The sequence below is a fragment of the Alligator sinensis genome, unplaced genomic scaffold (genome assembly GCF_000455745.1).
Source record: "Alligator sinensis unplaced genomic scaffold, ASM45574v1 scaffold876_1, whole genome shotgun sequence".
NCBI lineage: Eukaryota > Metazoa > Chordata > Crocodylia > Alligatoridae > Alligator > Alligator sinensis.
In genome coordinates this window covers 1,553,758-1,567,586 of record NW_005841938.1, presented here as the reverse complement: position 1 = coordinate 1,567,586, position 13,829 = coordinate 1,553,758, and the positions used below count along the sequence as shown (strand labels likewise).

The 13,829-nt window shown below is 41.5% G+C and overlaps 1 protein-coding gene across 1 annotated transcript in view; it reads left to right on the top strand.

The window, feature by feature from the left end:
- Window positions 1–11,306, top strand: part of CA10 (carbonic anhydrase 10) — a 354,499-nt gene extending 343,193 nt beyond the window's left edge. Inside the window, exons 7-9 of the mRNA XM_006019771.3 lie at window positions 6,045–6,199; window positions 8,338–8,512; window positions 10,644–11,306. Coding sequence (XP_006019833.1) covers window positions 6,045–6,199; window positions 8,338–8,512; window positions 10,644–10,666 — 353 coding nt within the window. The 3' untranslated portion in view covers window positions 10,667–11,306. The remainder of the gene's footprint in view (window positions 1–6,044; window positions 6,200–8,337; window positions 8,513–10,643) is intronic.
- The last annotated feature ends 2,523 nt before the right edge of the window (window positions 11,307–13,829 follow it).

Sequence of the window (13,829 nt, the reverse complement as noted above, 5' to 3'; positions counted from 1 at the left end):
AGAGTGAGAATTTCACCATTTGTAAAGAAAATTGTCAGAGTCAAGGCCTTTATGTAAATGAGAATGAAAGCTAATGAAATGTAATTTGTATAGAGAAAGGTTCACGAGTTCAGGAATTATCCCGAGGCAGAAGCAGATCAAGATAAATAGAACGTGGGCTGTAGATAGGAATGATGCTGAGACTCTAGTAAAGTCTGGGAAAAGCTATTAAAGCAGGATATTGGCAGGGGATGCACAGAACCCTTACACAGAATGACTTTGAACATTAGAAAGTAAATATACCTGCAATAAAAGTCATAAACATAAAGACATCACATTAAAGGGTGGCAGTCTATTACAGCTACAAACCCAAGATTTTCTGTGGTCATTCCCAAACAGAAAATCATTACTCAGGGTGGGGAAAATGGGCACGAGTGGAAGGAAAGAGAGTAGTCAAGACAGAAGCTGATCATAATGCACCACATCCAGGAGTCTTTCCTCTGGCCAGATTTCCACCGGAGTCAGTTCATTTCCAATGGGAGTTCAAACCACATATGTTTCAGTATTTCCTTTTAGTTATTTTCCTTTACTTCTTCATCCCTCCTTGTTTTTGCCCATCCTGGGACACAGCGAAACAAACTCTACCTCTGCTGTTCCCATTAATTGCATTCTATGGGTCCTGTGGCACGCAGTGCTCCTTTTCTTGCCATAAACACACTATGAATGAGCATAGATGCAGCAAAGTACTGATTAGTGCTAGCAGAAAAAAACTGAGCAGAACTTCTAGCACATTTCAGCTTAAACCTCAGACAGTACTTGCACGATCCTCCGTTCACACCCAGAGAACAACCTGCATGGCCCCCAACACCCAAAGGCAGTACAGGGTTTGATTCAGAGTCCACTTAAGCCAATAGGAGTGGGAGACTTTCCTCTGGCTTTAGTCAGCTCTACATCAAGCACACAATTCCCAGGTTACTTTCTACCTGTGCCCATAATCTGGTAGACAGCTTACTTCTAACTGCTTCTATGTCATGTCTGTTTAGTCAGGAATTATCCGTGTTCCCTCCTGTATAAAAAAATCTTGCTCCCATCTAAGTCTGTGTCTGCCTTTTCAAGTTCTAAATCCAACCCTCATGTACTCAGTTGTTCTGCTACCCTCAATATTGTAACATCCACAGAAAGCCCTGACATTTACTTCTTGGCTTATCTATGCAGCACTGTCTTCTAACTGCAGCTCTCATCTGTGGAGTTACTGGGAACACAAATGGTACGGAAGTATGCAGTACTTCACAGGAAGCAAATAGAGGCAGCACAAGGATATAAATAGTAAATGAATTCATGGCAGATAGTGCCTGGCTCTTCCATCAGCATGCAAAGGCAAGAGAAAGTGCAAGCAGTCTCTGTGCTCCCACCTCCCATTCTTTACGAAGGCCCATAACACAAAGGCAGCCTCTGAGCTGAACGCAGTGATTCTGCAGCGGGCGTTTCCCTTGTCCCTTCACATCTACCCCAAGCGCAGAAGTGAGTCCCCACTGCTCTGTCCTAACAAAGTGTCTCGCTCGCGTTCCCCAGAACGCTCACATGCATTATGCCTGCCTGAACACCTTGGATGGTGGATTCCCCACGCTGACCCAGCATGGGCCTTTGTCACGTCTTTTGTCTGAAGGTAACTGAACAGGGCAACCTTAGCTAAGGACAGACAGTCAAGATGCCTGAAGCTGAATCAATTCAATCTTTGCAGGTTAGTCTAGGCTGCGTAGATTGAACCGATAAGCAAATGAACAGACGTTTACTTTTGATTCGGGATATGCAGCCACATGCCTGCAGTGGCCCAGGCCAGAAGCTGGGGGGTGCTAGAGCACACCTCCCTGCTTAGCTGGAGCAGACAGCTTGGGCCAAGGCTAGCCCACCCACCCTGCAATGGGGGGTTTGCAGGGGAGGTGCAAAGCAGCCTAGGATTTTGGGGGACTATGAGTTAACTTGAATCTGGAGGGGATTTGAGATAGGTTAAATTGGTTTACTGAACTTCTAAAACAGTTAAGTCTCATACTACACCTATACCGGGTTATCCTAAACCTGTCTTGGCCATTTTGAAAGCAGTTTATATGCACTGATCTTCTGTTGTATTACAGATTTGAATCAGTTTCCAATCACTTATACGGGTTTGTGTGTAATTTCTGTCCCTAGCCCTTAAGAACAATGGGCTACATTTGTTATAAACCTAAACAGGTGCAAATCCCCTGGCCCCAAGGCAATTGCTTGCAGTTCTGGAAGCAGAGACTTTGGCCCCATATCATCCACATAATCCCTTGCTATAGGATAGCTAAAGGATATGTTGCAATGTAGAATATCGGCAACTCAAGGTTTTTCTGTGTCATGTCTAGTTTAATTTGGATGCTCTGTATGTGGTCCTAATTAGTGGACCCCACACAGAGCATGTGAATTAAAACAAATGTGACATAAAAAACCTTGAGTTACCAATGTTCCTGCTCTTCACTGATTTTTAAGTCTGACTTTCGTCTCTTGAAAAATACTTTGGGACACATTCTGCCTTCATTTAAGCCACTCGAATCCCATCAAAGCCAGATGTGGATGAGACAAAGAGAACTTGGCCCTCAGAATTTGAAACCGTTTCGACTGAATCCCTGCCATTTGGAGCTCACGCGCCACTCTCTGCGGTTCATAAATAATGTGCAGGATGTTCATGTGGGAAAGGAGAGAGATGTGATGACTCACAGAAAATAATCACTGGCATGAGAAAAAAATGCATTCTGTGCTTCCCGTAATTCCAGCAAAATTATTGTTGCGCTGCAAATATTTTTTTATGAATAGGGCTCAGGTGTATTCACTCATCTCTAGCTGTTAAAATTTAACAGCCTGCTGGCTCAGTAATGCTACAGCAGTAGTTTAGCACTTTCATATGAAACAGTTTTTGGTTTGGAAACAGATTCTTTGTACCCCAGGCTTTGGGCCATTTGAGGCTGAACACGTTAACAAAGGTGACTGAATATCCCCTAGGAAAGAGCGGCAACGTGTTCCACTCTACTAGTAGAGTCCAAAACCAGGTCTGTGAAAGTGCACTTGTACTGGCTTCACGTATGAAAAGGGGTGGGGGTGTAAATTTTACTCAGCCAAGAAAGCCCATGGCAAAGCCATCTTTCCTGAAATAAAGTGTTAACAGATTTTAAACGGAAAACTGGTCACTCGTGTGTTACCCGCTAATCAGCGAGTCTTACCAGTCTCTCTCTCAACCCAGTCTACAGAGGATAGGAATCTCCTTCATCCCTAACGAGGGGCCTTGGCTATTTAGTTCATGCTGTAGCGACTCATGCTTTTAGCTGTGCATGTCCCTGGTGGACTGGCCATAACAGCAGCCATTACGTTCGATTGTCCGCTGCCTGAAGCAGGAGTTTGACACGTGCAAAGAGGAATAAGTATATTACTTGCGTAAGCTTGCCCTTCAGCAACTATGGGGGGGGGGGGTTGGGATTTTCTTTAATTCTTGTGTTTTTACTTGATTGTTTAAATAGTTCTTCCTCTTTTATTTCTTTTAGAGGAGAAGGAAGAGACAATAAATGGAGGAGAGAAAAGACAGGGTTGTTTTGCAACCGCAACGATACTGTGAATATTGAGCGATGATATTTCATGTCAACAATTTTTAGTAAATAAGGATACTGAAACAGCAGGTTTCAACATTTGAGTAGAACAGTGATGCAAAGTATTAGTCAAGGGAAGTATGAATAAATTAAGCTTAGATACGAGACTTCATGAGTGACATCTGGAGAAATGCGGCTTATCTGACACGTATTGTAGCTGAATTAGTCAAAGGCTCAATGGCTTATTTCCCTTCAGCCAGCACACAGTTGACCATGCTTTGGTAGCTCTTTTTCACACGGAAAAAAAATGCGGTGAAATGCAGTCACTGCCTGATTTGTCGGCGCTAACTTGCCGCAGCTAAAATTTAGCATGAACTTAATAATGTTCTTAAAGGTGAACATGAAAAAATTACCACTTTCAAAAGAAAATCTCTCTTCCTTCTTTCTTTTCTTTGATAGTTTGTCTAAAATCTGTTGATTATAAATGGTTTGTTAACCAGATTTTCCTTTTTTCCCCTTGTTAAATATACCATAATATGGTGATGCATGGAAAACTTCTGATAAACTGAGCGTGAATTTTTGACCCTTTTGATATTGTTTCAAAATAGCCTGCATTATATTGGGGGCTTTAGTCTGAACAGAAATCTTAGTACACTTTTTTTTTCTCTGCACCTGCTTCCACCCCTCCCATCAATGTCAATGTGATTTTTTTTTTTCATAGTTTCATCGTAGGTAGGGTCAGAAGGGACCTAAGCAGATCATCTAGTCCGACCCCCTGCCATGGGCAGGAAAGGATGCTGGGGTCAAACGACCCCGGCTAGGTGATTATCTAGCCTCCTTTTGAAGACCCCCAGGGTAGAAGTGAGCACCACCTCCCTTGGGAGTTGGTTCCAGATCCTAGCCGCCCTGACTGTGAAGTAGCGCCTCCTGATGTCTACCCTGAACCTACTCTCTGTCAACTTGTGGCCATTGTTCCTTGTTACTCCTGGTAGTGCTCGGGGGAACAGGGACTCTCCCATTGCCTGCTGGTCTCCCTTGGCCAGTTTATAGACAACCACCACATCCCCTCTCAGCCTTCTCTTGTGGAGGCTGAACAGGTTCAGGTCCCATAGCCTCTCCTCATAGGGCCTGCCCTGCTGCCCCCTGATCATGCAGGTGGCCCTCCTCTGGACCCTCTCAATGCTGGCCACATCCCTCCTGAAGTGCGGCGCCCAGAACTGGATGCAGTACTCCAACTGTGACCTGACCAGTGCTGCATAGAGGGGGAGGATCACCTCCTTGGCCCTGCTCGTGATGCATCTGTGGATGCATGGCAAGGTGCAGTTAGCCTTCCTGACCGCGTCCTCACATTTAATCATATGAATCCTCACATTCACGGACTGAAAGGAAAAAAAATAAATTGCTTAGTCCGCAACCTGACAGCACATCTTCTTTGCCTAAATGTGAACATTTGCTGTACTAACGAACCATACTAAACATACTACATGCAACTGAGATTTCCCCATTACCTAACCATTCCAGCTTTCTCAGCAGTGCATAATACTGGCAGGGGGGGGCAGTTAAAAAGGTTAAGTGCATGCATCCTTGCAAACGGTCTAGGAAGGAACTCCTGGAGTCTGAATTTCAAGAGGGAATCCTGGAAAAAAAAAAAATCTGAGTTACAGCTTTGAAATATCTGCCAGAAGCACTATCAAGCCAACGTTATACAGCAGCAATAATGCATGCAGCTTAGCAAGGGCTGAGCAGCTTTGATGACTCTTAAAAGATATATCTATTTCTAATTATGCAGTGGCTCATGTCCACGCGCTGAAATCTTCTACAAAGGGACGGCTCGTTAATTACCAGCGAGGAGATGATAAAAGTGGGGAGCCCAGTAACTTGCTTTACAGCGGATTTTCTCACCCCTGACTTTAGCATTCTGAGTGAGCTTGCACTGCTTTCACTCCCACTGTGCACACTAAAGGACGGCAGGCTTCATTGAGCAGCTTTATTATCATATATTAACCTTAACAAGGTGGAACAATCTTTTCCATGGTACAAGGGTAATTAAGCTTTAACACTCTTGGCCTTCCCAATGCTTTGCCAGGCAAAACTTGTTAATCATTCCAAAAATACAGTAAGTCGGCATTCTCCGAAGACTGCTGCATCCAGAGCAGTAGTTCAGATAGTTTATAAACTCGAGTTCCCAAATGAAGGCCGGATTTTCTCCATAGATGCTTGTGCTGAATTCCCACTGAAGTCAACAGGTCCTATGCATAAGCATCTAAAGGCAGAATTTGACCCAAACAAGATTACCATATTATATTTGTTCTTGTCCGGTATGCTAAACAGTTGCCTACGCGAAGTGATTCTGCTTTATATTCCAGTGAGACCGAGGCTGAGATTCTTCCAGAGTAAAGAGCATGTACAACGAAGTTTGTCTTGTGAAAATACTGCTTTATCTAGACCTTTCTCCCCCTTTATTCTCAGATGATGCATACTTACTGCAGGGACTCAATATTGAGGAACTTTATCCAGAGACCTCTAGTTTCATTACATATGATGGGTCAATGACCATCCCACCCTGCTATGAAACAGCAAGTTGGATAATAATGAACAAACCTGTCTACATAACAAGGATGCAGGTAAAGCAAAAGCATGTATTGGACCTAGTATGATTATCAGAAGAAGAAGATTTTAAACGCATATCTTTGTATTATCACTTGTGCATCACCTCTTCGGTGCAGCCATCTCTGCATGCAATTTAGGTATATTATGCAAAACCTAACTAAGCGGTGGCATGTTAAAAGTAATAAATATTAAATGAAAGACTGAAATAATCATGGCTTTGTTGCTTTATAAGGATTGCCCAGCTTTAGAAGCCTAACAGGGACCCAGGCCAGGGCAAAAATAAGAACATTTACTGAGCAGCAATAGCGGTCTCATGAAGAACTGGGGCAGCAAATTCAAGTAAAAAAAAAAAACAGGCTAGGACACAGGTACTTTCAGAAAGGCAGAACTGATGCCAGCATATGGGCAGAGAAGTTGAGATATAGGACATTTGTTCTAAAAAGATGCTTTGCAGGCCACAGTTAGACAGCAACAGCGTAGAGCAAGCAGAAGGAGCCATATCCATTCCATAGTCAAGACCACCGTATCCATGGTACACATGGATCGAAAGACTACTACAAGGGGAGCATGCCAAAGTGATTCAGTTGCTTTAAACCCCACCATGCACAGTGAAAGCCTCAGAAATGCACTGATCAAGCCTATCTCCCAGTGCATTGTTCACCAGTGAGACTCCTACAGATCACTTAGCAGATCTCAGAGCTATTTTTTCATTATGTCAACTTTCAGGGAATATTAAAAATCCTGCCTGCCCTCCCCCAACATACTAGACAACAGGAGTGATTTGGTCTGAGAAATAAAAGGAAAGGGAGGATGAGAAATCAGCTCTCAAAATAATTTGGGGGTTTCAAATCATATTAACTTTGCAAATAAGATGTCTGCAGGAAGCTTGAAACCCATTTCAACCATGAAGTATTCATTCTGTCCAATTCTGCACGGATTCAGAGAATTAGGACTAATTTAGGAGAATGACACAGTTCACTGGGGAAAAAAGATACATATTATCCATTCTAAACTTTCAAGCAAACATGAAGCACATTTTCTGTAAGAAACATGTTTGTTACTTTCCAGAAGTAAAATACAAAATGAGGATTCAAATATTTCTGTAGCCTGCAGGAGTACCCAAAGGGGCAAACTCTCATGATCCCTATTCCTTGACATGCTTTTCTGGTTGAATAGCATAGTTACATCCTACACTATTAGTACTGCAAATTGATTTAATGGAATACCGACTAATTATGCAGTATACTTGGACTGAAAACTGATGTAAAACTGAAGACTTCCCTTGAAGCCATTACAAAAAATGCAAAACTCACTTGTTGGTGTCATTAACCACACCGGATTTCTCTGGTTAGTCCTTACTTAAACTAACTTGGTAGCGACCAGAGGCAATAATACTTCACCAAAAGTCCTTTTATCTTTCGATTGTACCCCCAGAGTGATACAATGCAATCTCATTTAGAATTGAAAACATCAAAATGCAGCGTTTTATTTGTTTTGTGGAATTTCTCTGCAGAAATTCACAAAATGTGTTGGTTGATGTGAATCTGCATTTCTTAGTTACAAGAGGTTTCAGCTGAAAAATTTCAGCCATCTTCATTGCTACTTGTAAAGCCACTACCACTTGTCAGCTAGTTGGTGGGTTGTAGTCCAGCTGCCGGTGTGCAAGTGTCCCTAAGGCAAAAACCACCTTCACAATGGGTTGCTGGGTAGAGGTTAGCCCATAAGGGTGTCCTAAACTAGGAAAGCCCCTCAGAGTACCAGTATGAGGATAACTACAGTGGTGCTAAGCAAAAGAGATGAATCAGTGTATAAAAAGGGTTGCAGTCTCCAAGGCTGCTAGCACCATGCCTTTTAGTTCATTTTCTCTGCATCTGCTGCTGCCTCCATGTAGAACTTTGGATTCCATTTATTTCTTGATCAGCCATAATTTCCTTAAGTTATTTTCGTGCAGCCTGCAAAAAGTGTTGTGGGTTACCATGAATGAATGGCCTTTGCCTTTAATGCATCTCTGGAAACTCCCCCTGATGCCAAATCGCATAAATTTGGTTTCATGTTAATGTATAATAATATATTCTGTTACTTAATTTGGGATGATGGTGTTGACTAATGATGAAGAATAGTGTTACAAGTCCTTGTTTTGTATTTTGTGTAGATGCATTCTTTACGACTACTAAGCCAGAATCAACCATCACAGATATTTCTGAGCATGAGTGACAATTTCAGACCAGTCCAGCCTCTCAACAATCGATGTATCCGAACTAATATCAACTTTAGTTTACAGGGAAAAGATTGCCCAAACAATAGAGCACAGAAACTTCAGTATAGAGGTATGTTTTACATACAGCAATCCCAGTAATATTTTCTGTGCCTATGCAGAGCTCCCAAAGCATGCCATAAATTATGCATATCATTATGTGCGGCACCTTTTAGAGGCAAGTGTATAAATCAATGGTTGCACTGCCAAGACACCTAGAAAAACTCTGTTCCATGGGTGTTTGGTATCTTCACAAGGCAGGCAGGCCTTCAGCTTTACAGTTACATTTTAAAGCATCTCCATAGTACAAACTGCATGTTCTGTATAACTGACCTTGAAAAATGGGGAATGAGTCAGTCCTGATCTTTAATGGGAGTGTGACTGAACTTCTTGGAGGTATAATGCAATCACAAATGCTTAAGTTGGGATGGGTTGGGTTTTTTTCTGTACAACAGACAAATAGAAGACCGGCCCAGTAGCCTGATGATAAAGTTTTTCATGGGCCTGGTTGGGGGCTCACAATTGAGCCATAATATGCCTCATGCATGTCTTAACCTACCAGGATATGAGATTGCTGCAGAGGTGTTGTCAGCATTAGGAGAATGGGTGGGTAATAAGCATCAGTTATCAACAATGATCCCCAAGGCAAATGAAAAAAAAAGTAATTGATGGGCTAAACCAAAGTATAGGATTTTCTTTTCAGAGTTGAATGATTCTTTTGCACACTTTAAAGTAAAAAAGCAAGAGAAGAAAGGTCTTATGCCAACGCAACGCATTGAAAAAAAAGCTGTCCTACTGGACTGTCTAAAATATTGTTAAATCTGCTATTTAAACATTAAGCATTAAACACACAGAACTGCGACCACTGCAGAGCCAGAAAAGGGAGTGAAGGCTGATTTAAATTATGTTTTATTGATGGGACACACAAAAGCGAATCAGCATATGAACAGGTGGAATAGGATGTGAATAACCTGAAATGAGGTGTTTTATAGTGATACATGTCCCAACACTTCATTCTAGTTCCTGTCAAGAGAATAATTTCTAGCTATAAATTGTGTTCTCTAAAAAGAGATCGGAGGAAAGTAGGGCTGGAAGGGACCTCAGAAGGACATCCAGTCCAGCCCCCAGATGCTGCAGGTGCAAATAAGAATCAAAATGTAATTCCACTTGAAGTCATTTCATGTCACTGCCAGGGTCTGATATGAACAGAGTAAAATAGTAAATAAGGAATTACAGGACATGTTGCAAGGAGCCAACATATAGTCCTGCTCTGAAAGGTAACTCCATAAAACTGGTATCAGGAGGGTCCAGGCTGATTATCTTTCAGCAGTTTAACTTGAGCAGATGTGATGTGGAAAAGTAAAATTATGATTTTTTCCAGCTGTCGGGCCAGCAAACTCTTACTGTTAAGCTGGTTTCTTCATTACCAATAGCAGATGCTATGCATTTGGAGCCTACTTGGGGATCTTTGCTCATGCTGCTGCAGTTGGAATAGAATCCAACGCCCTCACCCAGAGCTGCTCCTTCTGCAGAGATCACAAGAATAAACATTAATAAAAAAATAATGTATAGCCTTAAAAGTGAAAAGACGTACAAGTAGCAGAGAGCTGAGCTGAATAGTTGGGTGCTATCTTAGAGGAGAAGTGTGCTAATTTTATCTTAGAGGAGAAGCGTGCTAATTTTACACATGTGTAAACCATTAGGAAACAGGAAAGCTGCAGATATGCTTAGGGTAAAGATGTTGAAAAAAAGTGTGTTGGGGGTGGGCATCTTGAAAAATAACAAATATTCTGTATGCCAAAAAATGTTTCCTATATTGGACTTTTTCTAGTTTGGAGCTTGGGTATTGGGCTTTTTCAACTTCTGTGCTCTCCCCTCCTCGATATTGTTGTTGCTGAAGGTGTACAATTGAAAAAGAAGGGGGGGGGAAAAAAAGCCTGATAAAATAAATGGCAACTGTTCATTTCCCAATTTTACGCAAGATGAAAAATGCTGGGGGGAGGGGTGGGGTGCGAATCATACAACCCCCAATTTAAAAAGATCATTTTTCATTTTAAAAAGTTGAATAGTTCTGATTTGTTACAACTACAAATCTTCGTTTTGAAATTATTCAACAACTACTTTCTGGTGCTTTTTTTTTTTGTAAACCAGGCTGTTTCATATTTGGTGTTGCTTGAAGCCTGACTGTCACTTGTTTCTTTCAGTAAATGAATGGCTCCTCAAGTAAGTAAGGACATAGCAGGAAGAATCCCTAACCTCAGTGGAATGCTACGACTGTGAATTGATATAATCTAGAACGCACCCAGCCTCATTCACTCTTTGGATTCATGACGGCACGTGGAAACGTGCTGCAAGAAAAGAGCTGCCATGATGGAAACGCAACTAAAAATTCATACGTATGATCAGTGGTAATTTAAAAACAAACAAACAAAAAGACAATAACTACAGTAAATGTGATTACAATTTTGATACAGTTTTCCTGAACTAATTTAGCTTCACAAAAAGAGACTTTTCAGCCTTTGTATATATGAAATTCTTCCTCTCTGCCCCCTCCCTCAAAATTAAAAAAAAATAAATAAAAAATAAATAAAAAGAAAAAAAGGTGGCTCAGTACAGCATCAAAGTGGAGTTGTGTTCTGTGTGCCAAGTAACCCTTGGAAAGCTCTCATTATATCACTATTATTAATGGATACTGACAAGACAGAACAAGAAGACTGTAGAGGAAACATTTCTAGGTTATGATCCTTCTGTTTATTTAATAAAAAAGGACAGACAGTGAGAGATAAGTATTGTAAATATTTCACTGGAGAATATAAAGGAAATTGAAATATTTCCCTCTTTGTCACATATCTGTAGTAGGACTTGCCAAGATCAGAATTGATCCATTTTCTGTTTCTTGTTTTACAAAGGTCATACATTGTGTTTGGTTACTGTTAACAACTCAATAAATGTCTTTAACAAATTAATTTAGTTCACTTGTTTGGGTTTGTTTTTCCTTTCTAAAAGAATACGCCTCTAGCGCTTGTGGCTGCACTATTTATGTTTTTCTTTTCCTTTCCCTTTTCAAATTCATTTGTTTGTTTGCGGCCAGTTTAGCGGAGTTGAGGGCAAACTGGAATGCATTTAACAAAGCGAGGGTAACTTTCACTCTGCTTTATGGTTCATCGTTAATAAGAGTTAGGCTCCAGAAGTGGAAAGCAAACGAAAAATGTCTTGGCTTAAAATCACCATTTCCTCTGTTGAGTCCATTATTGGGCCATACAAATTCAACCTTGTAAATTGGTGGAGAAGGATATATTTTCTTTACAGATATAGCAGGAGCTTACCAAGTAAAAGCTAATGCCTTTTTCTTGTTTATAACGGTCATTCACTGTGTTTGGTTACTGTCAAGAACTCAATAAATGTGTTTAACAAGTTCTTGTAGCCCGTGTTTGACCTTCTTGTATATTATAATGATAGCCTTTCAAGCCTTCAGTGGGCTGGGCCCTAAGTAACCAGCCCTCCCTCTCTACAAGCTATCACGACATCTCTGTCCACAGCAGAAATGGCCCAGCTGGCAGAGCCGAAAGTGGGACTCAAAGGGCCAAACCCGTGTTGAGCGAGTTCCCATTGTCGGAGGCAAGATGGGGCCTAAGTTCGCAGTCGAAGAATGAGTAAAGATCTCTTCACTGAGACCTCCTGCAGTGATGATAGCTGCTCAGTAGCTAACAGGGCTTTTCTCTGCAGGCAAATGAGTAAAAACAAGCCAATTTTTCCAAAATGTCAAAGATGGTTGTGGGGTCTGGAGTAAGTTCTTTATGGATGAAACGGATACTACCATGTATTATGAGCTTGGCAGCCAGCCGCTGAAAGATGTCAGTAGATATCTATAACTGGTTAGCAATGTTCACTTATACGCTGGTCAACGTTATTAATCCAGGTGTGTGGATTCTGATACGTAATTGGAAAACACACACTGCGGTGTCCAAGTTGTGAGTACTGAGACCAATTAAAAACTTGAACACCTCAACTCAATGGATCAATCCCTTTGCAACCCCACTGACCTGCATGTGACAAACACATTATTGGTTCTTAAGCAGGACGAGGCAGTACAGTTTGCAAGAGGTGTCGGGCTGAGATGTCCTCATAGCCATTCGGCCGTTTGGAGCGATGGCAAAGTACCACCTCCCCGAAGTTGCATGCACTTGTCAAGTACATCTATGAAATGTAGTGAAAAGCAATTGCGATCATCAGTTGATTATGACTATTAGGAATTAGCAGTTGCTTAGGAATTAGCACGTGAACCCAGGATAAACTAAATACTGCTCCTAAACTGCTGTATGGGTCTAGGGAAGGATGGAAGAAGCCCTATTGTCCTTGGCACATTTGCACAGAGGGCATCCAGAAGCCTGGTACTCAGGTAGAAGATGCAGGGAAGTCAGTGTTAAAGGAGATGAGGCTTAACTAGCTAGCTTAACTAGTTTAACATGTTGAGGGAATATTGCCTGTTTCATAGGTGACAGGGAAACAGAGCAACCGTTTCCTCCAGCCACTGGTGGTAGCAGAACAGTGTCCTATTCTCAGCACCACGAGGCTTGATTGATCGCCTATTTTAGCGTGAATCTTTTCAATCAACTTCACTGCATCTTGCATCAAATTAGCAATGGGCAGAGACCTGAGTCAAACCATACAAGTACTGCTGGAATTATTATAGCATTGCGGCTTAATATTAAAATAAAAGCAAGATTACCGTTTTAGTCCTGTTTGGTTAGCAGAAACTGAACACATAACACAAAGCACAGGTCTTTCACATGCACTTCTCTACATCACCACATAGGTCCTTAATTTCAAGTGGAACATTTTTATAGGATTGACTCTTCTCGGGGTTTGGAAGGCTTGTCTTAAACCTGTTTCCTGTGGAGCAAAGTTTCTTAGGATACAAAGTCCAAAAGCGTCCATCTATATTTTGGACAAATACCTAGCAGATGTTGACCTGAGTTTGCCTGGTGGCAGAAGGTAAGAAAGATAAGACGTGTCCAGTATAAAACTTTTCATAAGTAATAAAATCTAGTAGTGACAAGCTGGTTGAATTTAAAAAGAGGAAGTAACATGATAGAAAAGGCTGGTCCCAGTGAGGATTCATGCTGCGTTTTGGATTAAGTGAAGCCAGCATATAGAAGCAAACAGAGGGAATTAGTAAGCACACAGATGCATTTGTCAAAACTTCCAATGAACTAATGAACCAAATTACGACAAGATTTTTGTCTTCCAAATCACAGAATGTAGTAGAGCTAAACCCAACCAAACTCGGAGTCTAATCTCCTGCATCTCAAAATTGGGGAGTATTTCAGTCTGGTGCAAAATCAGGGCTGCCTCTAATGCCCAAAACTTCAAGAACATTTAGATCAGGA